A 24,617-nucleotide genomic window follows, 5' to 3' on the forward strand; every position below is an offset into this window, starting at 1 on the left:
TCCCAAGGCAAGGCTCACAAGAGGGGGGGAAAAACTTAAGTCTAAGAGAGAGTGCAAGTGAAGAAACAGAGCTTTAAGAACTAAGGAAGTAAAGAAGAGGGAAAGGGGCGCTGGGAAACAGTTACAGAGTGAAGGATTTCACACAAAGGGGGTTCAGGGATTGAGAACTGCAAATAGCCTATATACTTAGGCATTAGTTAATTCTGGGTATGCATTGCAATAGGGAGTGCTGCTATGCTTACAAAATCAACCAGAATACACAACATATAATGGTAACATAGAGGTTATGATCCCAGGGGAATCAAGTTTGAGTCATAGACAACAACACTTAATATTGTCATGCCTCAAACAAGCCATTAGTATCAAACACCTTGGGGTAGGGGTTTAGGATGCATAATAGATTCAGAACAGGCAGCAGGGAATTACAACATGCTTAGAATAAAGTACTGAATTAAGCACAAGCAGTAGGCAGACAAGAAAACAAAAGTGTTAAGTAAACATATTGTTATGATGCTGAAATCTTAATCAAGACATACCAGTTCAAAGAAGCAAAAATGCAGTAAAAGCAGGTAGCCGGACTTTGAAGACAGGCCACAGTACAAGTAGCAAGAGAGAATATTTTGAGTATGAGTGTGAGTTCAGAAACTAAGAGTGTTCGTGTGTGTTTGTGTTAATGAAAGAGCAGGGTATTTATTGTTTGAAAACAGGTGGAAAATAAGGCAAGAGTCATAGGTCAGCAGCAATTATGGAACTATGTACTAATTAAAATCAAATCAGTACTAAGGACTTCTTTTAATTAAGGAGTTAAAATCAAACGGTAATGGGCAGAAAACATTTAAGGAAAGAAATCAAGTAGAGCATCATGTGCAGAATAGACAATTAGGGATAAGTACATAGGGGTTTAATTAAGGGAAGAATCTTTGAAATACTCGGTTAACCAAATAAGGTAAGAAACACAATAAATTTGCAGAATATAGAGACAATCAGCACACAGTAAATCAAGGAGTCAGGGATTAGAGATTACTGATTTTGGGAGAATAACATGGGTTCCCATGAATAAACAAATAAACCAAGTTAAAGACAAGAGAATCAAAAGTATAAAGGGAAGTTTTCAAATCAATCCAAGAAACAGGGAAATCAGTAAAACAAGGAAAGAATCAATTACACGAGTGCAATCAGAATTTCACAAGGGAGGTTTGAAATCAGTCCAAAATTGAAGGTTATCATATAAAAGAGTACATAAACATTAGGCATGCGAGGTTAAACTATGGCAAAGAGAAGCAGCATGCAATAATAATTACAAAGTCCAGTAGACAGTGAAACATGGTAATCACATAGGTCAATTTGGTAATAGGGAAAAGAGGGAATAAGAAGCATGCAAAAAGGGTCAAGTAAAAAGACCTTTCTGAAAAAATATAGTCTAGTTTCAGTGATTGCAGGAAACCAAATCACACAGGGAAACATAAGTTGAAACAAAAAGGACTTTGAATCCAGTCGAGCAACTTTAAATAGATTAAGCAGTTTCAGAGGCTCGAATAGGTCCAAAGAAATTAGGGTTTTGAAACCAGTCAAATTCAGGGATGATGAACAAGCAAATCACACAGCACATAGTCTCAGAACTCGAATGAACCCAAAGTTTTAGGGTTTTCACCATCAATCGAGTCTAGAGATGAAAAACAAATAATCGAACAAATACTAACACGAAAATATATTCAGAAACCTCAAAAGAAACTAAGACTCTTGACATGCAAACTCCAGTAAAAGAACGACATAAGGAAACACAGTAGGACATGTCAAAAATCAGAGAAAACTTAGAAATAACTTAACAAAACCTAAATCGGAAAAGATAAAGGGGTTTTGAAGGCAAAGTTTTAGAATAAACCTTGAGAAAACGTTTAGAAGTTTTAGAGCAAACACAGATCTAAACGGATCTAAAAGAAATCGGAAGAAACTCAAAGGTTAGGGTTTCAGACGAAACCCAGATGGTGAGAAAGGCTTGGAAAATCATCGATCTAAGCAGGAGAAGTCAAGAATCAGGCTTGAATAGCTATGGCTGGCCGGAGCAAAGTCAAAGGTGACCGGAGACAGCCATAGAACTGAAAACAACCAAGGTCTGGACCAAACTTTCCCAGGATTCTGCCTTGAAACCGTGATAATCGGGCATATAGAAGCCAAATGAGGTAGATACAGGCGTCCAATGGCTTTGGAAGCCATTGATTTGGGCGATTCTAGGTGGTGGTTGAGGGTGGCGGCTAGGGTTTGAGAGAGAGTTTGAGAGAGAATTGGGATTCGGAGGCGGCTGAATGAGAGAAATGATATGGTTTAGGGTTTGTTTGGGATTAATTATGGAAAGGGGGTTTGGTGGCCGTTGAACATTTTGATCAACGACCTGGATTGATCGGGACGTGGAGCGGTTTAACGGGGTTGGGTTTGGATCGGTTCAGACGGGGATTGGGTCAGGGTAATTGGGTTTAAAATTGGGGTTCCATGCAGACCACAACTGAAACACAATTGGGCTATTTTAAATAGCCACATTTCCCTTATTTATTTTGTAAAAATAGTAAAGTAATTTCTGGAAATAAATTAAAGGTACTAAAATGATTAATAATACATAATTATCAAACTAAAAATATTGGACCTAACTTTTATAGACATAAACGTAATTAGATCTGAAAGAGGCTAATATTGCAATTATATGCAATTTAGCCTTAAAAATACTAAATAAATTTATAAAAATATGCAAAAATTACCTTAGCTATGTTTTAGTGTAAATATGAGAGTCCAATAAATGAACCACTAAAATGATAATTTTGAGAATAATTATTGGGCTTTTCTGGATAAAATAGGGCAATAAATTGATTTAAAAATCTTTTAAAAATTAAAGAAAAATAATAAAACGTTTGGACATACTTATATATGCATACATATGCTATTTTGGAAGTATTTTGCATATTAAAAATATATAGGAAAAAATTGGGTATCAACAAGTGTCCCAAAACACTCCAAAAACAAAAATGAAACCTCCCGGCAAGTCACAATAGCAGAAATAGATAGGGGAAAACCAGTTAATAGGGAATCGAGGCTCAAATTCTCAAAACGACCGGCCAGATCGTTAGAAGAATCTACAATTGAAAGCTAGCTAATGAACCCACTCATATTTATCTAAATGTATCATGGATTAAAAATTAAAAGATCTCATAATTATCTTGTTTTTTGTGCATATTAATGATTTGTGCTTAACATTCCGCATAATTATAATAGTGCATTTAAAATTTTTGAAAGTTAAAAGTATAGTATTGAATAATTTTATTGGTGCAGTAGTCTTGTATATTATTAAAAAGTGAAATATCTATGTTATTGTTCAAGAACATGTACCTCTTCTTTCTTAAATCTTTTTATTTTTCCTTCATCTATTATTTTTATCATTTATATATAATTTAAGTGTAATACTTATACAAAGTAAAATTTAATAAAGCTATAAATATTATAACTTTCTACATAGTTCAAATAAAAAAAAACAAATCAATAAGTAAAATTTTAAGCTCCTAAATATTATAAAATAATTAAATAATTATTAAATAAATACTAATCTTTCATTTTAGGTAAATATTATTTAATCAATTGTATTATATTGGATGGTACTCACATTTTTTGTCACGACCCGGAATCCCCACCATCGGGACCGTGATGACGCCTAACATCACACTTGCTAGGCAAGCCAATGTTAGAGATTTATTTGCCAATTCCTTTACGTTTCAGTGATTACAATAAGCAAGCTAAGACAAGTTGAAATGAACGCGGAAGTAAATAGATAACAACTTTGATTACATACTGTCACACCTCCTTTTTACCACCCGAGGGTATATAAGGGAGTTTTTCCAATTGGAGTGAGATTAATCGAAATGGAATTATTTATTTAATTTTTTAGAGTCGCCACGTGGAATAGTTTATCTGGTGTCCCAAGTCACCGGTTTATTTTAAAATCCCAAATCGAAGAAAATCGACTTTATTTAAAAGTCTGCGAATCAGAAATTCTAAGTAAGCAATTCTGTTAACCCGGGAGAAGGTGTAAGGCATTTCCGGGTTCCGTGGTTCTAGCACGGTCACTTGAACTATTAATAATTGGCCTATTTATCTGATTTATTATATGTTTTAAACCTATTGTGCATTTTTTTAACTTTTAAAACCGCTTTTAACTATTTTATGGAATTATTCTAGAACAAGTTACGATTGTCGTACACTTGTTTGTTTGATACACATTGTGAATCATGTCACGGGAACCGTACCCACGATCTACAATATGTTTAATTTATTAAAGTTATTAGAATTTGTGGTCGGGTCACATAAATGTACCCCCGGATTTGGAAATTAGGTATCACAACTATGTCACGGGAACGGTACCCGTAGCTATGATGATATTATTATAAACGCGCCTAAAAGCAAACTATGAATGTTCAAAAAGGTTTTCTATACTATGTTATAATATTAATATGAGGGCCATAGATTAGGTGATTCACTTGTGAATGGCACGCCTCGATTTATTTTAATAGATTTGTACTCAACTAAAGCCAGCTAACGGATGTTCCTATTTAAATCTAATTTGATGTTCAAGGTAAGGCTATTAATTATATACATGCTTAGAGTGAAGAGCTAGGCCTTTAATCAATTTTGATAAGGGGTTTGGGCCAACAGTAGCCCATTGATTATTTAGTTAGGGATCGATCGGCAATTGAAGCTGCATCGGGCTTGGAATTTAGCCCAATCCGATTTTAAAACCAGATCTGGCCCACATTGAACTTATATTAGGCGGGCCCAGTTGCGGATATCTACTGACTGGACCTATCTACCTTTACATTTTAAGCTAAAACTTACATAATACATGTTTATCAAAAACCAATTCACTTTTAAGTAGGAAAATCAGAATCTAAAATCAAAATACAATTCAATTTTGAAGATGAATTGCACTATTATGATTTGCAAAGAAACATAAAAGACATGTATTTATACTGGAATTCACAAGAGAAAATTTATAACTAAGCCAAGCTATTTGGGTTTAATGCCCAGGCCCAAAGGCCTAGGCCTAGACTTGTCAAGATTGGTTTTTTCGCAAGTCTGGCCCAACTTTAGTCGCAGAAGCAGGCCTTTTAGCCTTGAAGGTTTGGCCCATAGCCTTGGCCATTACATCACTTATGCTTACAAAAATATCACAGCAAAATAATTACACTCCTAACAGCAGTTGATTTAATCTTAGTACATAAAATCAGAACCTCACTCGTTACAGTACTCCAAATGAAAATAAAGCTTTCCAAAATCAGAAACATTACATTATGACCTATTAAATACATAAACTACTACACTAGCCACTTATATATTACAACTCCCATGTAATTGATAGCCTAGTGAATACTTGCCCTTTTTTGGATATGATTTATCCATCAAAAGCTCAATCTACCACATGAAAACACCAGTTTTAGCATGCAGCAACAGCACAATTTTAACTCTTAGCTTTTGAACCTGCTGATTTGGCCAACTAGTGGCCAAATCTACAGGTTATAGCTCATAGTTAGAAAACAAACCCAGATGACATCAAGTAAACAACAAATTATTCACTTAAATAAAAGAAGAAAGGAAAACATGACTTTAATGAACAAAAATCCAGAATCAGCAGTAACAGACAGACTATTTGGCTAAAGAAACATCTTCAAAACAAAGTTATTTTCAGGATAAAACTACAAAGCAACCATGTATTAACTAGGCTATTCATACCAAATTACTCCAAAATTTAAACTCACATAATAAAGACCAATTAGATCCATGTAAAACTACTACTTAGCATGAAAAGATATTCATTTTTTCCACATATAACTTGCAACTCTAGTTTTATATTATTTCAACAAAGCATTTAAGCAATACATGGAGAGAGGCTGAGGTTAATACCTTGAACAAAAAAGCAACAAAAAGATGAACAAAGCTGGCTGAAAACTCAGAAAAATGGAGCACCAAACAGAAAACCCAAACAAGCAGCACCCAGAATCAAAACCAGAGGGAAAACCAAGAAATAGCAACCCAAACTCCTAAAACCAGAGTCTTCAGCAGAAGACCAGCCCAGAAATCCTGATTTAAGAAACTAATATTTTAGCCCGGAAAAGTTTTTAAGGGGTTTTGTTTTTCAGAACCTTTCAAAATGCAGAAAAATTCTGATGAAAATCTGTGTATTCTTAGGTTATGAAATCTGAATGTCTGTCTGTATGAGTGAAGAAAAGATACTATATATAGGCACAAAAAATGCCATGTGTTAAAAGAATAAAGGAATCATTCCATCAGCCACAAAAGCATATTTTAACAGAAGTGGACAACTGGCTATCCCTAATTGGTTTCAGTACTTTTGTACTAACCAATTGAGGCCAGCTGCCCCCGATTCTAAAACCTTCCAGCATGGTCTTTATCCTATTTCAGATTTATCCACCCCTCTATGACCCCTTAAGTTTTTCTTTGTTCAAATAAACCCTTACAAGTTTATAATGATGCACATATCAAACAAACATGGACTAGCCAGCAATTAACAAAAATAATGATTAAAACAATAATCAAGCAATAAAGAAAAAATGCAATTGAATCCTACAACAGAAAACCTAGACTACACTAATCCCTACATGAATCGAATTATGATGGAACCGGCAGGAACTTTATGCAATGAAACTACTAAAGCATGCCAATTTACACTAACACAAGCAAGATGAAAAAAAACACACAAAGCTGGAGCATTGAGAAACCCTAAATCATGCAAACTAAAAAAAACAGTGAAGAAGAGAAAAAGAAGATTAACAGAAGACATGACGAAAGGAAAAAAAAACCACAAATGATTTAAAACAAACAAAATAACCAAATTCTATAACCATGAACTAATAATTAAACTAAATAAACATGAGCTTAAATCAAATTAAAAACAAACCTAATGACAGAACCTGATTGAACATGCATAAAAAGGTTAGTGACTTGAATAAAAAAGAAAAATAATGGAGAAGACAGTGTGAGGCCTTACCAGAACAAACATCGAAAGGAAATTTGGACCAGGGTTCATAAGAGGCTGGCTAGACTCCGGTCATGCTTTGAAATAGGTCCAAAAATACAATAAGCAATCTTTCTTGTTGAGAACGATTAGTTATTGTAAATTTAGACCCAAGTCGTGCCTTGAAGCTCGAAGGACCTGAAGAAAAATAAAAAAAAGTGGGTAACTTAGGGTTTCTGGGGTCTCAATTCAAGATTCGAGGAGATTGGGATTGATTCGAAAGGAATTATGGTGATATTTGGAGAGAGGATGAGAAGGTGATTACACGGTGTTATTCTGGTAGGGTTTGCAGAAACTCCGCCGCCGTAAAGCGAATTCCGGGCGGCGGAGCAAGGCGGAGCCTGCGAGGGAATAAGGAGTGACTAGGGTTTGGTTTAGAGAATGTTAGAGACAGAATGAGAGGGTGTATGGGGGTGGGGTTTGTGGTTTGCTCGGATACTTTTATATAAAATGAATGGTCAGTTCCCAACCGTTAGATTTGTGATGATCAACGGCTGGGATGAAAGGGAGACAATACGGTATCGTTTTGTTTACTTGGAGGGGGGGCTGGACCGGGTTTTGAGGGTTTTGGGCTTGGGTTTGAACAGATTGGGTATTAAAAATGGCCCAAATTCAAATTAAATTCCTTTTTTTCTTCAATTTCTTTCTTATTTCCTTTTTCTTTGTTTTTATCTTTCTTTTTCTTTAATTAAAAAAAAATCTAATCAAATTCCTAAATTAATCTAAATTATAAAATTAAGCTAATTATCTAATTATAATATTAATAAAAATTAGTTGATCCTAAATTAAAAGAGAAAAATTACTAATCTAAAATTAAAAGATAAAATGTAAAAATGAACCAATTTTTTTTTGTGATTTTCATTTTAATAAAGCAATTATTTTACTAATTACTCCTAAAAATATGAAAACAAAATCTAAATGCAATGCATCGTGTTTTTGACATTTTTGGGGTATTTTCATGATTTTTATAAATATTAAATGTGCACAAAAATGCAAACAATTAATAAAATCCTATAAAATGGTAAATAATTGGGAAAAAATCTATTTCTTTGATTTTATAGGAGTATTTTGAATAGGGCAAAAATCACATGCTCACACATACTATTACTATCCAGAATCCGGAGTCACAATTCACGAACATTCTAAGATTTTACTACAAGTATTTGGCCGAAAGAAAATGCAACTGTTTGCGAAATAAAGAAAACAGTAAAGTATGAGGTATAGAAGGGGACGCCAGGGCCTGCGGACACCGACAGGTCTATCTTGGGTCTCCTAGGTGATAAATCCTATAGCCAACCTCTCGATCAGCTCGAACTAGCTCAAAAATCTGCATAGGAAGTGCAGAGTACAGTATCAGTACAACGGACCCTATGTACTAGTAAGTGCTGAGCCTAACCTCGACGAAGGAGTGACGAGGCTACGGCGGGGCAATCACATCGTATCTTGCAAGAAGTGAATACAGTTCTCGAAGTATATCCTCACTATTCAACTACTGCCAATCTTTAAGTGCGATTTACGACTATCGTACAGCTAACACAGTCAAGGAAAAGTATAAACATATAGGTTGTTGCAGCGTGCAACCTGATCCCATCGTACTTCTCATATTCCTCCCTTATTCCATCTTATTAACATAAACAACATAATATAAATAAAAGTGTTGCGGCGTACAACCTGATTCCACCATATCACAATAATCACATTCATAGTTCACCCTTATTACACCACAATTCACCCTTATTACACCTCAATTTACCCTTATTACACTTGTTGCGGTGCGCTACCCGATCCCACCATATCAGTATCAGTTATTTATTGCGTACAACAATTTCACAATTCAAATCACATAAGCCTTCACAAGGCTTAACTTCCAACCAAACAATTAGGAAGCTTGTACACTACGAAACTTTACACAAGTAATACTACTCTGCGAGACCAATCCAGACTATATCATGAACGTACCGATAACTAGTCTAAGCAAATAATAGGGGACAACGAAGCTACGAAATAACTAATACCTTCAACAAAGAGAAGCAATGTCTATCAGGTAGCAATTAAGCATGGAAATACAAGTAAAGCATGCAGCAGTTATGACAGGGAAAGAGACAATATGAGAAGAACAGGAAAGAAATAGGAAAAAACAAATAAATTGGCAGCGCATAAGTACTCGTCACCTCACATATACGCCGCTCACATTGATTTCATATAGCAAATAAGTCAAGGGTTCCTATTCCCTCGAGTCAAAGTTAGACACGACACTTACTTCGCTCCACGGGTCACTCAATGCTAATTACCGCTTTTCATCTAGTATCCACCTCCAAACCACTCGTATCTTGTCACAATTAACTCAATAACATCAATTATTGCTAAAGGAAACAACTACAATGCATAAATTTAGATTTCCTAAATGTTCCCCCAAGAAGTCAAAAACCGACCCCGGTCCTGCTTGATCAAACCCGAGGTTCGAATAAAAATCCATTTACCCATTCACCCCCGAGCCCGGATATATAATCGGTTTTGGAATCCGACCTCAATTCGAGGTCTAAATCCCCAATTTTTCAAATCCCTAGTTTATACCCAAAAACCCCCAATTCTAGCATGAACACTCTAGATTTTAGGTTGAAAATTCATGAAATGTAATGGGTAATTAAAAGAAAGTAGGTTAGAATCACTTACCAACTAATTGGGAAGAAAGTAGCTTGGGAAAATCGTCTCTAGGTCTTCTAGTTTTGAAAGTTTAAAAGAATGGCAAAAAATCCCATAATGGTAATGTTTTATCACTAAGCGTCAGTGTTCATCACGTTCGCGTGAACATTGACGCGTACGCGAAGAGCTACGCCTTAATGGCTTACGTGATCGCGAGAGGCTACACACATTCGCGAAACTTTAGCCCCCCGACCTGCGCGTTGGCGGAAAAGACCCGCGTTTGCATAGTGTAACCTCAAGTTCCCCAGCCCAGCCCGTCTACCGCTATGCGTTCGCGAAGGGTAGTCCCCCCACTGCTCCGCGTTTGCATCCTGTGAGTCGCGTTCGCGTAGGGTATTTTTCCCCTAGTCCCACATTCCCTTTCGCGATCGCGTTGGACATACGCGATCGCATAGAAGTCTACGATCGGTTCCAAACCTGCACTACTATAGAGTAGCAAGGATGGTCAATGCAGTTTTACCCAACAAAGGTCGGGATCGAATCCACACAGAGTTAATTAGTTTGGAGTTAGGATTATATCCGAGTAGAGATGCGGGTTCTGCTCTTAATTGTACTTCCACAAATGGTTGGTTTTGTTTTCTACTTATACTTCTATTCTATAGCATGCAATAGTTAAAACTAGGTACAATATTTTTGTTGGTTGTTTTCAAAGATTTAAAGGGACTAAGGTAGTGACTTCCACCTAGGTGGATATATAACGGGTATTGAGAATTCAAGGCAAACTTGTTATGATTGGGGTCGTGATATAACAATCGCACGTAAGTGCTCACTCTATACCTCTCGGTAATTTGAGTGACTTTGCCCAATTTGGCTTCCAAATGGATATTCATGCATAACAAATGATATTGGCTCAAGTCGGGTATTACTATCTTTAGGCTTAACCCTTTAATTAGGGCTATCAATCTCTTGAATTCACCCCAGTTCCTTGTTAGCCTAATTTTCCTAGACTTAGTCCCTCTTTATCAAGAAGAGTCTAAGTCATAAAGGCACGAATCAGTGTTTGAAACCACCGATTCTACAATTAAAGCATGAATTAGGCTAAATATCACTAACCCATACACAATTAAGCCTTAAAATTCAAGACCCATTAAATACCCACACTAGGGTTGGGTCACAACCCTAGATATGGGGTCTAACTACTCATAATAAAAGTAGAAATCAAAGATGAAAATGAAATATAAGCCATAAGATTCAAATACAAAATAGAAATCTAAAGATTGAAGATTAATCTACTCTCAAATTACTCAAAAAGGTAAAAACCAGCTGTTCACGTATTCTCTCTAACAAAACTTGACCTAAAAATGTCAAAAAGGTCTATTTATACTAAGCTAAAATTTCCGAATAAAATGCCCATGCGGAGAATTCACAGACACGTAATTCTGACCGCGTCCGGGCTTGATCTTTCGCGGCCGTGGAATAATGAGCGTGGTCCACGTTTCTTCATAACTAGGCTTGGGTAGAGCTTGAATTAGCAGACTGCGCACTTTCAACCACGTTCGCGTGAGATACAGACGCGGCCGCATAATTTGGATGCAGACCGCGTTCTTCACTTAAGCCAAAAATGTAGAGTCTCAGCAAAAATCCATCCGCAGCTGCGCCATAGATTTCGCGGCCGTGCTTTTCCATCGTGGTCAGCATTGGTTCTTGAGCTCAAAAACAGCCTCTCTGAATCTCACTTTCGCGGACCGTGTAATAGTGGTCGCCTCAGCGGTAGTCCTTGCACGGCCGCTCTTTTCTGCCGTTGTCAGTGGTCCAGTCCCAGCCTTGGATTTGTGCAAGTTTGACTCCTTCCTGAGTTGATTATGGCTTATTTGCCGCATTTTGACCAAAACCTGCAAGCTAACACATTAAGTCAGTTTTCGCGAATACCTTTACGCATTTTCAACCCAAAACCTAAGCAAAAGAGAGCAAATAATAGGCTAAAATCCCTAGTTATCAGTCTAAACCAGACACCAGCTGAAGCAAAACACCAGATTTTTCGAAGTCTATAACATCCCGTAGCCTATCCAAAACTCACCTAAGCCCTCGGGGCTCCAAACCAAACATGCACACCAGTCCTAAAACATCATACGAACTTGCTCGCGTGATCAAATCGCCAAAATAACGCCTAGAACTACCAATTGAACACCAAATCGAATGAAATTTTGAAGAAAGCTTTAAAACTTCTATTTTCTCAATCGGACGTCCGAATCACGTCAAACCAATTATGTTTCTCACCAAATTTCACAGAGAACTCATAAATATTATATTGGACCTATACTGGGCTCCGGAACCAAAACACGGACCCGATATCAACAAGGCCAAACATCAATCAATTCTTAAAACTATTAAATTTTCAGTCTTTCAATTTTCAACAAAAATTCATATCTCGAGCTAGGGACCTCGGAATTCGATTCTGGGGGTACGCCCAGGTCCCATATTTCAATATGGACCTATCGGGACCGTCAAATTATGGGTACGGCTCTACTTACTTAAAACGTTGACTGAAGTTAACTAAAATTAACTTTTAAGGCAAAAATTCTTGTTTTTATCTGTTTTTAACATATAAGCCTTCCGGGTCAATACTCGGACTTCACACACAAGTCGAGGAAGGCTAGAATGAGATTCTAAAGTCTTCGAAACACAAAGTTTGGTTCTAAATCATATGATCACCTATTGGGTCATCACATTCTCCACCTCTAAAATAACCGTTTATCCTTGAACGGACATAGAAAAGTACCTGAGATGGTCAAAAGGTGGGGATATATACTCCACAAATCGGACTTGGACTCCCACGTAGCTGCCTCAACAGGCTGACCTCTCCACTGCACTCGAACTGAAGGATAACTCTTTGACCTCAACTGACGAACCTACCGGTCTAGCTATCCGGCTCCTCCTCATAGGTGAAATCCTTGCCCAACTAGACAGTGCTAAAATCTAACACGTGGATGGATCACCGTGATACTTCTGGAGCATGGACACATGGAACACCGGATGAACTGCTGATAAATCGGGTGGTACCGCAAGTCTGTAAGCCACCTCTCCCACTCGCTCAAGGATCTCAAAAGGCCCGATATACCTAGGGTTCAACTTGCCCTTTTTTCCAAACCTCATTACACCCTTCATGGGTGATACCCGGAGCAACACCCTCTCTCCGACCATGAATGCAACATCACGAACTCTACGGTCGGCATAACTCTTCTGCCTGGACTGAGCTGTACGAAGTAGATCCTGAATAATCTTGACCTTATCCAAGACACATATGCTACTATATCTTTCTTCATTCTCCTCCACGAATAATGTTGTCACAGGTCTTGATACATCTTGGTGGCGCTCGGATGAATGGAATACCAGGAACTATGGGCCTCCTCAAGAATCAACTCATGAAGCCATCCACATTGGGCACACAAATACAACCCTTCATCCTCAAAACTCCATCATCTCCACCAGTAACCTGCTAGAACACGGCTGGGCTCAGAAACATCCAACCTCACAAACTGGTTGGCCAAGGCCTGGAAATCCAATGCAATCGGTCTCTCACCAACTGGGATATATGCAAGGCTGCCTATACTAGCTGACTTTCTACTCAAAGCGTCGGCCACCATATTGGCCTTCCCGGGATGATACAAGATGGTGATATCATAGTCTTTCAATAGATCCAACCACCTTCTCTGCCTCAAATTGAGATCCTCCTGATTGAACAAATACAGCAAGCTCCGATGATCAGTGAATACCTCACTTGGCACACAGTAAAGATAGTGCCTTCAAATCTTCAGTGCGTGAAGAATGGCTGCCAGCTCTAGGTCATGAACAGAATAATTCTTCTCGTGAATCTTCACCTGCCGCAAAGCATAAGCTATAACCTTACCACCCATTATCAATATCGCACCCAAACCAATATGAGATGCATCACAATATACTGTATAAGATCCTGAACCTGTGGGTAACACCAATACCGGTGTCGTAGTCAAAGCTGTCTTGAGCTTCTAGAAGCTCGCCTCACACTCGTTTGACCACCTAAATGGGGCACCCTTTTGGGTCAACCTGGTCAACGGGGATGCTATAGATGGGAACCCCTCCACAAACCTATGGTATTAACCTACCAAACCCAAGAAACTATGGATCTCCGTGGCTGAAGTAGGTCTAGGCCAGTTCTAAACTGCCTTAATCTACTTAGGATCCACCCGAATACCTTCTGCCGATACAACGTGCCCCAAAAAGGCGACCGAGTCCAACAAAAACTTGCATTTTGAAAACTTAGCGTATAGCTGGCTGTCTCTCAGAGTCTGAAGTACGATCCGAAGATGCTGCTCGTGCTCCTCTCGACTGCGGGAGTAGATCAAGATATCATCAATAAACACAATCACAAAAGAATCTAGGTAAGGCTTGAATACCCGGTTCATCAGATCCATAAATGCTGCTGGGGCATTTGTCAAGCCAAATGACATCACCAGGAACTCATAATGCCCATACCGAGTCCGAAAAGTTGTCTTAGGGACATCGGACGCCCTAATCCTCAACTGATGGTAGCCAGACCTCAGATCAATCTTTGAAAATACTTTGGCACCCTGAAGCTGATCAAATAAGTCATCAATCCTCGACAATGGATACTTGTTCTTGATAGTGACTTTGTTCAACTTCCGGTAATCAATGCACATCCTCATCGACCCATCTTTCTTCTTCACAAATAACACGAGCGCACTCTAGGGTGAGACACTAGGTCTAATGAAGCCCTAATCAAGCAAATCTTGCAATTGCTCCTTCAACTCTTTGAACTCTGGCGGGTCCATACGATAAGGCAGAGTAGAAATGGGCTGAGTGCCCAGAACCAAATCAATACAGAAGTCAATATCCCTATCGGGTGGCATCCCCGGCAGGTCTGCAGGAAATACCTCTGGAAACTCTTGAACAACTGGCACAAAATCCATGGAAGGAACCTCCGCACTAGAATCGCGGACATAAGCCAAATAAGCTAGATACCCCTTCACGACCATAAGTCGAGCCTTCATATAAGAGATAACCCTACTAGTCCAATGACCAAGAGTCCCTCTCGACTATAATCAAGGCAACCCCGGCAAGGCTAAGGTCACCGTCTTTGCGTGACAATGCAATATAGCGTGATAAGGTGACAGCCAATCCATCCCCAAAATGACATCAAAATCAACCATATCGAGAAGTAGAAGATCTACGCTAGTCTCAAGACCCCCAATAATAACCACACACGAACGATAGATACGATCTACCACGATAGAATCCCCCGTATGTGTAGACACATATACAGGGGCATCAAGGAATCATGAGGCACAACTAAAGATGAAGCAAAATAAGATGACACATAGGAGTAGGTAGACCCTGGATCAAATAGAACTGAAGCATCTCTACTGCAAACTGAAACAGTACCTGTGATAACAACATCGGATGACTCAGCCTCAGGCCTGGCTGGAAAAGCATAACATCGGGGCTGGGTCCCACCACTTTGAACCATATCCGTGGGACGACCCCCTACTGGCTGGCCTCCACCTCTAGCGGCCTGACCTCCACTTCTAATGGCCTGACCTTCACCTCTAGCAGCCTGACCTCCACCGCTAGCTGTCTGACCCTACCTCTCACTAGCTGAGCGGGCGGTGGTGCACCCGGTGCCGGAATCATAGCATGAGAACTCTGCCGCTGTGGCGGAACACCCAATAACCTCGGACAGGTCCTCTTGATATGCCCATAATTACCACACTCGAAACATCCATCATGATAATGTGGTTGTGGAAACTGAGACTGACCCGAACGGGCCGGCTGACCATGGTAATAACTCTGAATAGGAGGTGCACTGATAGGAGCTGGTGGTGCACTGTAGGCTGGCTGCCTAGAAGGAGGCACATAAGGACCACGACTCCCTAAAGCACTATGGGATGCCTGAAGCACTGAATGGAATAGCCTAGAAGGATGGCCTCTGCCAAAAGTACCCCTGCCTCCAGATGAGGCACCGTTGAACCCACCGGAATTACGAGGTCTCTTGTCAGACCCCTAACCTCAGTGTGCAAGAATCACCTCGACTCGCCTGGCGACATTGGCTGCCGCTTGAAAGGGAATCTCACTCCCAGTCTCCATAGACATCTACAATCTGATAGGCTGAGCAAGTCCGTCAATAAACCTCCTCACCCTCTCTCCCTCGGTGGGAAGCAAAAGAAGAGCATGCCGAGCCAAATCCACAAAAGAGGTCTCTTAGAGAGTAACAGTCATACTGCCTTACTGGAGGCGCTCGAACTGACGACGGCCCTCCTCTCTCATGGTGATATCCAGGAACTTCTCTAGGAAGAGCTGAGAGACCTGGTCCCATGTAAGAGCAGGCAACCCTGCAGGTCTGGTCAACAAATAATTCTTCCACTATTTCTTGGCGGAACCAGTCATCTGGAACGCAGCAAAGTCGACCCCATTGGTCTCCAATCTACCCATGTTCCGAAGAACCTCATGACATCTGTCAAGATACTCCTGGGGATCCTCTGAATTAGAACCACTGAAATGGACTAGGAAGAGCTTGGTAAACCTGTCCAATCTCCACAAGGCCTCAGATGACATAGCTGACCCATCACCTGTTTGTGCCGCAGCAATTGGCTGAACTACTCCGACTGGATGAGCTGCTAGAGTCTGATACTGGGGAGCCATCTGCTCCGGAGTGTGAGTAACAAGAGTCTGGGCTCCTCCTCCAGCCTGCGAGACGGCCGGTGCCATGTGAAATGCACCAGTCTTGGCCAAACTCTCCATAAGGCCCACCATGCGGACCAAGGCATCCTGAAGCATTGGGGTGGCAACGAACCCCTCTAGGACCTGAGCTGGTCCTGCTGGAACGGTCTTGGCTGGAGCTCGTTAATCAAACTCTACCTGAGGCTCCCCCGCTGGTGCTGCCACTAGGGGCTCTGAATGCTGCTCAACTGAAGACGCGGTACGTGTTCTCGCCATCTGTGAAAGACAAGATTAGAAGAGTTCGATTAGCACTGAGAGAACAAAATCGCACGATAAGGAAGAATAGAAGTGAAATTGTTCCTAAACTCTATAGCCTATGGGAGATAAGTACAGACGTCTCTGTACCGATCCTCCAAACTCTACCAAGACTGTTCGTGAATCGTGAGACCTAGGCAACCTAGTCCAACTTGTCACGACCCGGAATCTCCACCATCGGGACCGTGATGGCGCCCAATATCACACTTGCTAGGCAAGCCAACGTTAGAGATTTATTAGCCAATTCCTTTACGTTTCAGTAATTATAATAAGCAAGCTAAGTGTAACGACCCGACCGGTCGTTTTGAGCTTTTGCACTTCGCTCGCCAGTTCTCGGGCATGACTAGCCCCGTGTAATGTACTATGACTTATGTAAATCATCGGTTTTGGTTTTCAGGATAATCGGAATAAATTTGAAAGATCAGTTCTCAGTTTGAAGCTTTAAAATTTGAAAGGTTGACCAAGTTTTGACTTGTTAGTACATTATCTCGGATTGGAATTTTTATGATTTGGTTAGCTCCGTTAGGTGATTTGGGACTTAGGAGCGTGATCCACTACAAGAATATTGGCCTTTAACGACAAAATTCTAACGAAGGGATATGAATCCGGTCGTTAAAAGTATATCTGTAACGACCAGATTTTTTTCCAATCGTTAAAGGCTATTTTTTGTTTAATATTTACGAAGGGATGATTTTCCGCCCTTAAAGATAAAATAATCCAGACGTTAAAACAAATTCTAAACAATAAGACAAATAAATAGGCGCTAGTTTTTCCCTCCTTTTTTACCCAACCCACAATCAGCCCACGCATCCCCTCAATTCCCGTCACCAACCCTCCTAAACAAAATACTTCTCTATGTTTTATCAGTCAACAACGATACAACTTGCAGTTACAAGAATACAAGCACAGGTTGAGCGATTGAAGATCTGCAAAAGTTGGTGTCTTCTCTGCATCCTAGGATTTTATTCTCCTTCTTGTCAAGGTAAGCTCTAAACTTCCATTCAACATGTATGCATTTCTGTGTGTCAATTATCTCTCTGTTTTCCAAATATTGGATAGAGAGAAAAAGGAGTACACAATAAAAAGTAAGAGGGAGTGGGGGTTTAGGGGTGTGTGGGGGCACTGAAGAAAGAACAAACCTCAATGAATGACATGGGATATGTGGAAAAGAGAGGTAATTTCTTCCTCAAAGCTTTAATCCCAATTACGTAATAAGTTTACACGAACAGAGAAAGCATAACACTAACACAAATCTCTAGATATAGCTGAAGGGTCTCGACCAAAATTATATTAATCTAACAAGAAAGTGGTGAATTTGGTAATAATTACATATTTTTCAATATATAATTACATCCAAATTTTAAGAGTATTGCTGATAAAAGTTTCTTTTTTGTTTCATTGAATTTTGCTCGCCTTTATCTTATATGTCAAATATGTGTATTCATCTTGTGGAGCAAATTATATTTGGGGATTGGGTTTGATTTTGAAAGAAAGGAAATTTTTTTAATAGCATAACTGATCAATTGGTTTGGAGAACATATTATTTTAGGGATCGGGTTTGACTTTGAAGCTGACAAACAATCTGATGTCTACGAGGTACTACTTCCTTTTTTTTTTTGGATATATCATGACATTCTTATTTCTTAAGTTGGTCTTGAGGCTTCTGTGGAAGTCTGATCATTCTTTAGTGTCATTCTTTTCTTGATGAAAGCATTCTCTAATGACATTTTACATTCTCTAAGCCGAGCTCCTTGTATAGGCATGTAAAGGCCTTTGTAGTATATATTCAAGTAGAGTGGCACCTGTTCCAAAGAATGATGTTTCTCATTTGATTGTTGTCGAGAGCAAGTCTTATGGGATTTCTGAGGGTATGTGGGCACGTGTCAAAAGTGGAATATACAAGGGCGATCTGGCGCAAGTACTTTTTATAGCTAGCTGCTATTTATATTTCTCTTATCATATATGTAAATGCAATATGAATTTTCTACTGGTTAATGCTGCTTACTGACCTCTCTTTATTTGTCTGAGAAATTAAACAACAATAACAAAGCACCTTCTTTTTAGTGCTTGCTAACTGTTTCATCATGGTCATGTAGGTTGTGGCAGTGAATGATTCACGGAAGAAAGTGCTGATTCCAAGAATAGACTTACAAGCCATTTCCAACTAATTTGTAACAGTTTATACTCGATTTCATAAATATTTTATGTTTCAGTTAATGTGAATTACTCTGTAAATATGAAGATATGAAGCATAACGCCGTACTCCCTACTTCTCTTCACCTCCCCATCATGAAAAAGAAAAAAAAGAAAGAACCAAAAGCTGTGTTAGGGAGGGAGGGACAGTGCAGGTCATGATTTATAGGTAATTGTGCTTTGGGTCATTTTGACCTCAATTTTCTTTGCTGTTATCATCTTTGCTAATTAAAAAAATTGCTGCTTATCATCCTTAATACAATTATAATTATGACTAGTCTTCTTAAAATACATTTATTCAGAGGCACTGATTCATTGAGCTATTGGGGTGTAATGACTACTGATGCTGAGCTCCCGAAGTTTGAAACTTCTAAAATTGATGGACCGTAGGATGTAGAGTGGCTTACTCAGCTTTAGGGTGATCGGAAGAAAATGAGAATCATAAATGATTTCAAGGTTGGTCAGAAAGGAGGTGACAAAGGAGAGGGCTCTTCAAGCTCTAGCAGGGAAAACAATTTTGAAGTAGATGATCTTATATTTTTTGGGTAGGTTTGTCTTTACTATTTACCAATGTGGAATTTGCACCCTGTATTTGTCATTTTTGTTTAATCATTTTTCTATGCTATTACAGTAGGAATGATTTAGACACTAGTATTGGCAAGGAGAAAGATGATATCTTTAAGGTATATGCAAGTCTATTAGCTTTATTTTTCTTTGGGTGAATGATGTCTTATTCAATGCGATTATTTTTCAGATAATGAAAGATGGTTCAGAGAGAGCTGTGGTAGCGAGCATTCAACTGCGTGAGTTGAAGCGTGCATCTTTTGATAGGAAGCTATTCACTGTGAAAGATCAACTAACCAATACAATCTCAGTTGGTGATATGGTTAGAGTTTTGGATGGTCCCTTGAAGGTTTGACTGTTATTCATCTTTATTTTTATTTATTTGATCATGATAGTATCCGAGTCAGCTTGTACATACCTTGACTAATCCACCAGCGACTTGCTATTTCCTTCCACTGCCCACCAAAGGTTAGGTAGATGTGAATAATCCACTAGTGCTTCTGCTGGCATTTGTAACCTTGGTTCCCAAGGTTTTTACTCCAGCTGTTTGACCACTAGGTCACCCCTTGGAACGTTTGACTGATATTCATGGAAGCAGTAGCATCTTTTTATTTGTTGATTAGTCTTCTAAAATGATGTAATGTAGGGTTAATAAATGCAGAATAGACAGGGAATTGTTAAGCAAATCTATAAATGAGACGTCTTTCTATATGACCAAAGTGAGCAGGATAATAGTGGTTATCTCTGTGTCAAAGGTCAGATGTGTGAAAAACTTACAGGCAGTGATGTGTATCCAATAAGAAGGTTTGTACTTTTCGGGGCATATTAGAACTAATCATATTTTTATGATACCCATATTTGTTCCCCCAATTTTTTTGTGCTTGTTATATTTAATCAGGGAAGTGAGCCCGGTCTCTCAGGTTTTGCAGATTTCTCATCATCCCCTAAATCCCCTGTTTCGCCTGAGAAATCTTGGAGAGCAAAGGATGATAACTGCAACTTTATGTTTTTTTATTAGTCTGCTCATAAATCCTCTCTTTCTATTTGATGTCTCGAATGAAGGCACTGCTCCCAATTTTAATATTTATTCCTTTTAACTTTTGTTCCTTTTTCATCAAACAGCCAAGCGTGGATAAAGATGGGATGTTTTCCATTGGTCAGTCTCTAAGAATCCAAGTGGAGCCTTTAAAGGGATATCTTTGTCGTGTATTAGCCATTCGACGTTTTGATGTTACAGTAAAGCTTGATTCCCAGCAAAAAATTCTTACAGGTTTGTACATTTCCTTGCATCGTCTTTTAATGTTATACGGGAAATTGTCACTAAACATACTGTCAATGTAATTAAATCTGAACACCTGGCAAAAGTTCATGGAAAGGGTTCTGTCACGTCTCTTTGGTACAATTTCTTTACCTGAATAAATTAAAGGAGAAGCTTTCAATTTTCTCTTTTATAAGTTGCATTTAGTCGTGATTTCAGTAAGATTGACGTGACCAAGAGAAGATTAGCAAAGAACTGGTTAATAAGTGCCAGCACCAATCATAACAGTTGAAAGTTGGATGTTCCATTTCTTAAGACAGATCTATATCTAACTCAAGAATTTACCTTTACTCTTATGACACACTAAATTATTGAATGGAAAGTAATGTAAGAGATTATTTATTTTTATGACACTAAAGTAAAGAGGGGAAAGTTATGCAAGTAGAGCCAAAAGATATAGAAAGAACATTATGGGATAAAAAGTTCTCCCAAATTCCTAAGGTGAACTGGGAGAACTTATCTTTTTTTAAAATAAGGTAAAGTAAATTTTACTAACAAAGTACCAAGGAGGTACTTCAAAAGTACAGGTGAACTGGTAGTATATGGTTTATCACTCATCCAATTTCCTTTTTATTGCTTTTCCAGGAAAAATATTGACTACAAGAGTTCTATAGGACCAAATCAGAAACTATTTAGAAAACTTAGAATGGTTTTACACTCATTATTCTCCATCATTTAGTTACACCTACTTCCCCATTAGGTCCTTCCTGAAAAGTTTCACCTATTTCCTTAAGTGAAAATATATTTTCTCCCTCCAACAGTTCCAAATTAATATAAACTATTATTACTTTATATTATTTCCAACTTTATGTGACATCTTTTTGACAAATTCAGTTATTTCATATTTCAAATCATCATTCAAACATTATACTACTCACCTTAACATAATGATCTATTTAAACATTTTACACTAAAGTTCTGCACAAGTCAAACATGCTCATGTGTAGTTATTCAACAAAAGTTGCCCACCTTAACTGATGCTTTGCTCTTCCAGATTATCTACCAAGGCCACTGCATAACAACATTCTGCATGTCGCACAAATTTCTGTATCCAGACTTAACGGTGCATTTCGATCCCTTTGATATTCTTATTAGTCCTTTCACTGCAGCTTCTTCCTCTAGACATATTCTGGCCCCTTCTATTTTCCCAGCAGATTGGCGACTTTCCCTATTCCCAATCTTCACAGTTTCTCCTAAAGGATAATTCCCACCCTCTTTGTGATGTTGTGCCACTGTTGCTTTAGTATTTACTGCCAAATTATATTTGGGGGATATCTTCTGCCAAGTTTATATCCTCATGCCATTACCCATTGTGAAGTGTATGTTTTATAATAATCATCTCAGATGTTTCAAATGCGCTTCCACAAGCCCACTCCATGAGCACGTTTGTCAATTATAACATATTTACCTATGTGAAATTTGTTACTGATGTGGAACCTACCCTTCTACATGGATGTATTAGATTGCAGAGCCTTCTTTTGTTTTTTAATATGTATTTTTGCGTTTTAGTTTTCTTTTTATATTGGTTGTCATGTACTAATCATCGATTTATTGAGACTTGATTTGAAGTTATTATCGACTCTTTCTCAAAAGTTTCTATATGCTTTTTTTTCTTTATCTCAATTGCCTGCCCCCATTATGTGTAGAATTGCATAAAGCTCTATATTGGATTTGCTTACTAGAATATGACATTTCGTTGTGCAGGTTTTAGTATGACTAGGATTGTGTGATTTAGAATATCATCAGTCTTTTGATCATTGTCCGCGAACATTAGGAAATATAATGCGTCATTTTTCTACGATAATATTGTCTACTGTTATGTCATCTGATGATTGTATTATTCACTATGGCAATCAGTGTAGCCTTTAATGAATATGATCTTCTTCTTTAATTGTTTATTCTTTGTTACTAAACTGACATAAACTTATTATTTTAACAGATTAAAAACTTGAAGTCCGAAGAACCGATTCTTGAAGAAAGTGCATAGCAAGTTGAAGAACAAGAGAATTTTGTTATGTTAGGGATGGTTTGAAGGCACTCATGTCTTATGTACATATGCTGTAATTTTATTTTTTCTCTTTTTAGGAATTGTTAAAAATGATGTTATACTATTTAGATTGCTTTCTGGTAATGTGATGCTTAATTCTTTGTATTAACAAATATCAATTATTTGGTTTGTTTTCAAAAGTTTCTGGTGTGGGTATGAAAGCATATAAAATAAGTATTACTATTCGAGAAATGTTAAAATTTCACATTTAGCGAAGGGAATGTGATCACCGTAACTATTTAACAATAGGTTTCTCAAATAGTTTATTAAGTATTAGCGAAGGGAAATTTGTCTATTAAATGTAATTATACAATTAACGAAGGGACTTTCGGTCGCTAAAAGCACTTGTAAGGACCAAATTAGCTGTTGTAATTGAAGACTTTTAACGATTGGATGACAAATTAGCGAGAGAAAAATCCCGTTGCTAAAAACGATGTATAACGACCGGAAATTATGCCATCGCTAAAGCGTCTTTAACGACCGGATTGAAAATCGGTCGTTAACTTTTTTAACGTCGGAGCTTTTAACGACCGGTGATGACCGGATTTTTCTCGGTCGTTATTGACTTATAGCGACCGGATTTGGACTTTTAACGATAAAATTTCCCCTCGCTAAAGACCAATATTCTTGTAGTGATCGGAATGTGTTTTGGAGGTCCGGAGTAGATTTATGCTTGAATTGGCGAAATTGAAATTTTGGCGATTTCCGGTTGATAGGTGAGATTTTGATATAAGGGTCGGAATGGAATTCCGGAAGTTGGAGTAGGTCCGTTGTGTCATTTGTGACGTGTGTGAAAAATTTCAGGTCATTCGGACGAGGTTTGATAGACTTTTTGATCGAAAGCGGAATTTGGATGTTTTTGGAATTCTTAGGCTTGAATCCGATGTGATCTTGGTGTTTTGATATTGTTTTGAGCATTTCGAAGGTTGGAACAAGTGTGAATGATGATATGGGATATGTTGGCATGTTTGGTTGAGGTCCTGAGGGCCTCGGGTGAGTTTCGGGTGGTTAAACGGATCAAATTCTTGTTTTGAAAGTTGCAGATTTCTTCAGTTCAGTGTTGCAGAGTTTTTCTTTTCGCGTTCGCGGTAGGGAAATCGCGTTCGCGAAGAAGAATTTGGCTTCTGGAAGTTTGTTCTTCGCGTTCGCGAAGAGACTCTTGCGTTCGCGAAGAAGGAAATCTCGGTTGCACAGGTCTGACTTTGGAGGCTCATATCTCACAATGTATAAGGAAATTGGAGATGATCCAAACACGAAAGTTGTAGCCCTTTGTGTCTAGTTTAAGGAAATGTAAATTAATTGGTATTTTGATTTTTGTACGAAAAGTTATGGTAGTTACACTACAGGTTGTCCGGGGAGAGTTCAAAAATCTCTGCTGCACAAGGCTGACTTTTGAAGCTTATATCTCGCAATATATAATGACTCAGGAAATGAGCAACCTAAGAAATTATAGACCTTGGGTTCTAGTTTTCAGAACATCAAACCATTTGTCATTTGGAGTTGTGCAAACGAAGTTATGACAATTATACTAAAGGCTGTCCGGAATAAGTTGGGAAATCGCTGATGAGGAATTTGTTCATCGCGAACGCGAGAGAAGGTCGCGAACGCGAAGAACAAACCCCTGGGAAGCAGAATAAAGTCCAAATTCGTCCCATTCTTCCATTTTTGGACCAATGAAGCTCGGGTGGGGCGATTTTTCGAGGGATTTTCAGAGAAAACAATGGGGTAAGTGTTCTTAACTCAATATTGGTTAG

General features: G+C 38.5%; 1 protein-coding gene across 6 annotated transcripts; it reads left to right on the forward strand.

Annotated features, from left to right (window-relative positions):
• Positions 1 to 17,542: 17,542 nt before the first annotated feature.
• Positions 17,543 to 22,997, forward strand: LOC109210802. Of its 6 annotated transcripts, XM_019374271.1 has the most exons (9): positions 17,543 to 17,723; positions 18,291 to 18,337; positions 18,838 to 19,103; positions 19,237 to 19,479; positions 19,566 to 19,617; positions 19,689 to 19,847; positions 20,621 to 20,768; positions 21,811 to 21,879; positions 22,756 to 22,997. In XM_019374271.1, the coding sequence occupies exons 4-9, from the start codon at positions 19,367 to 19,369 to the stop codon at positions 22,758 to 22,760; spliced, it is 546 nt and encodes a 181-aa protein (XP_019229816.1). In that variant the 5' UTR covers positions 17,543 to 17,723; positions 18,291 to 18,337; positions 18,838 to 19,103; positions 19,237 to 19,366; the 3' UTR covers positions 22,761 to 22,997. The 6 variants fall into 6 exon arrangements, with proteins under 6 accessions (XP_019229816.1, XP_019229814.1, XP_019229818.1 ...); XM_019374269.1 differs by having other exon boundaries at positions 18,291 to 19,103; XM_019374273.1 differs by lacking the exon at positions 18,291 to 18,337.
• Positions 22,998 to 24,617: the final 1,620 nt, after the last annotated feature.

This window comes from Nicotiana attenuata, unplaced genomic scaffold (assembly GCF_001879085.1).
Source record: "Nicotiana attenuata strain UT unplaced genomic scaffold, NIATTr2, whole genome shotgun sequence".
Classification (NCBI taxonomy): domain Eukaryota; kingdom Viridiplantae; phylum Streptophyta; class Magnoliopsida; order Solanales; family Solanaceae; genus Nicotiana; species Nicotiana attenuata.

Bases quoted from the DNA above. Each gene is read 5' to 3' on its own strand.
- LOC109210802 (XM_019374269.1), top strand. From the start codon at position 19,367: ATGAGAATCATAAATGATTTCAAGGTTGGTCAGAAAGGAGGTGACAAA. The intron at 19,618-19,688 runs GTATATGCAAGT...ATTATTTTTCAG, and splicing joins AGAAAGATGATATCTTTAAG to ATAATGAAAGATGGTTCAGA. The intron at 20,769-21,810 runs GTTTGTACATTT...TTGCTCTTCCAG, and splicing joins CCAGCAAAAAATTCTTACAG to ATTATCTACCAAGGCCACTG.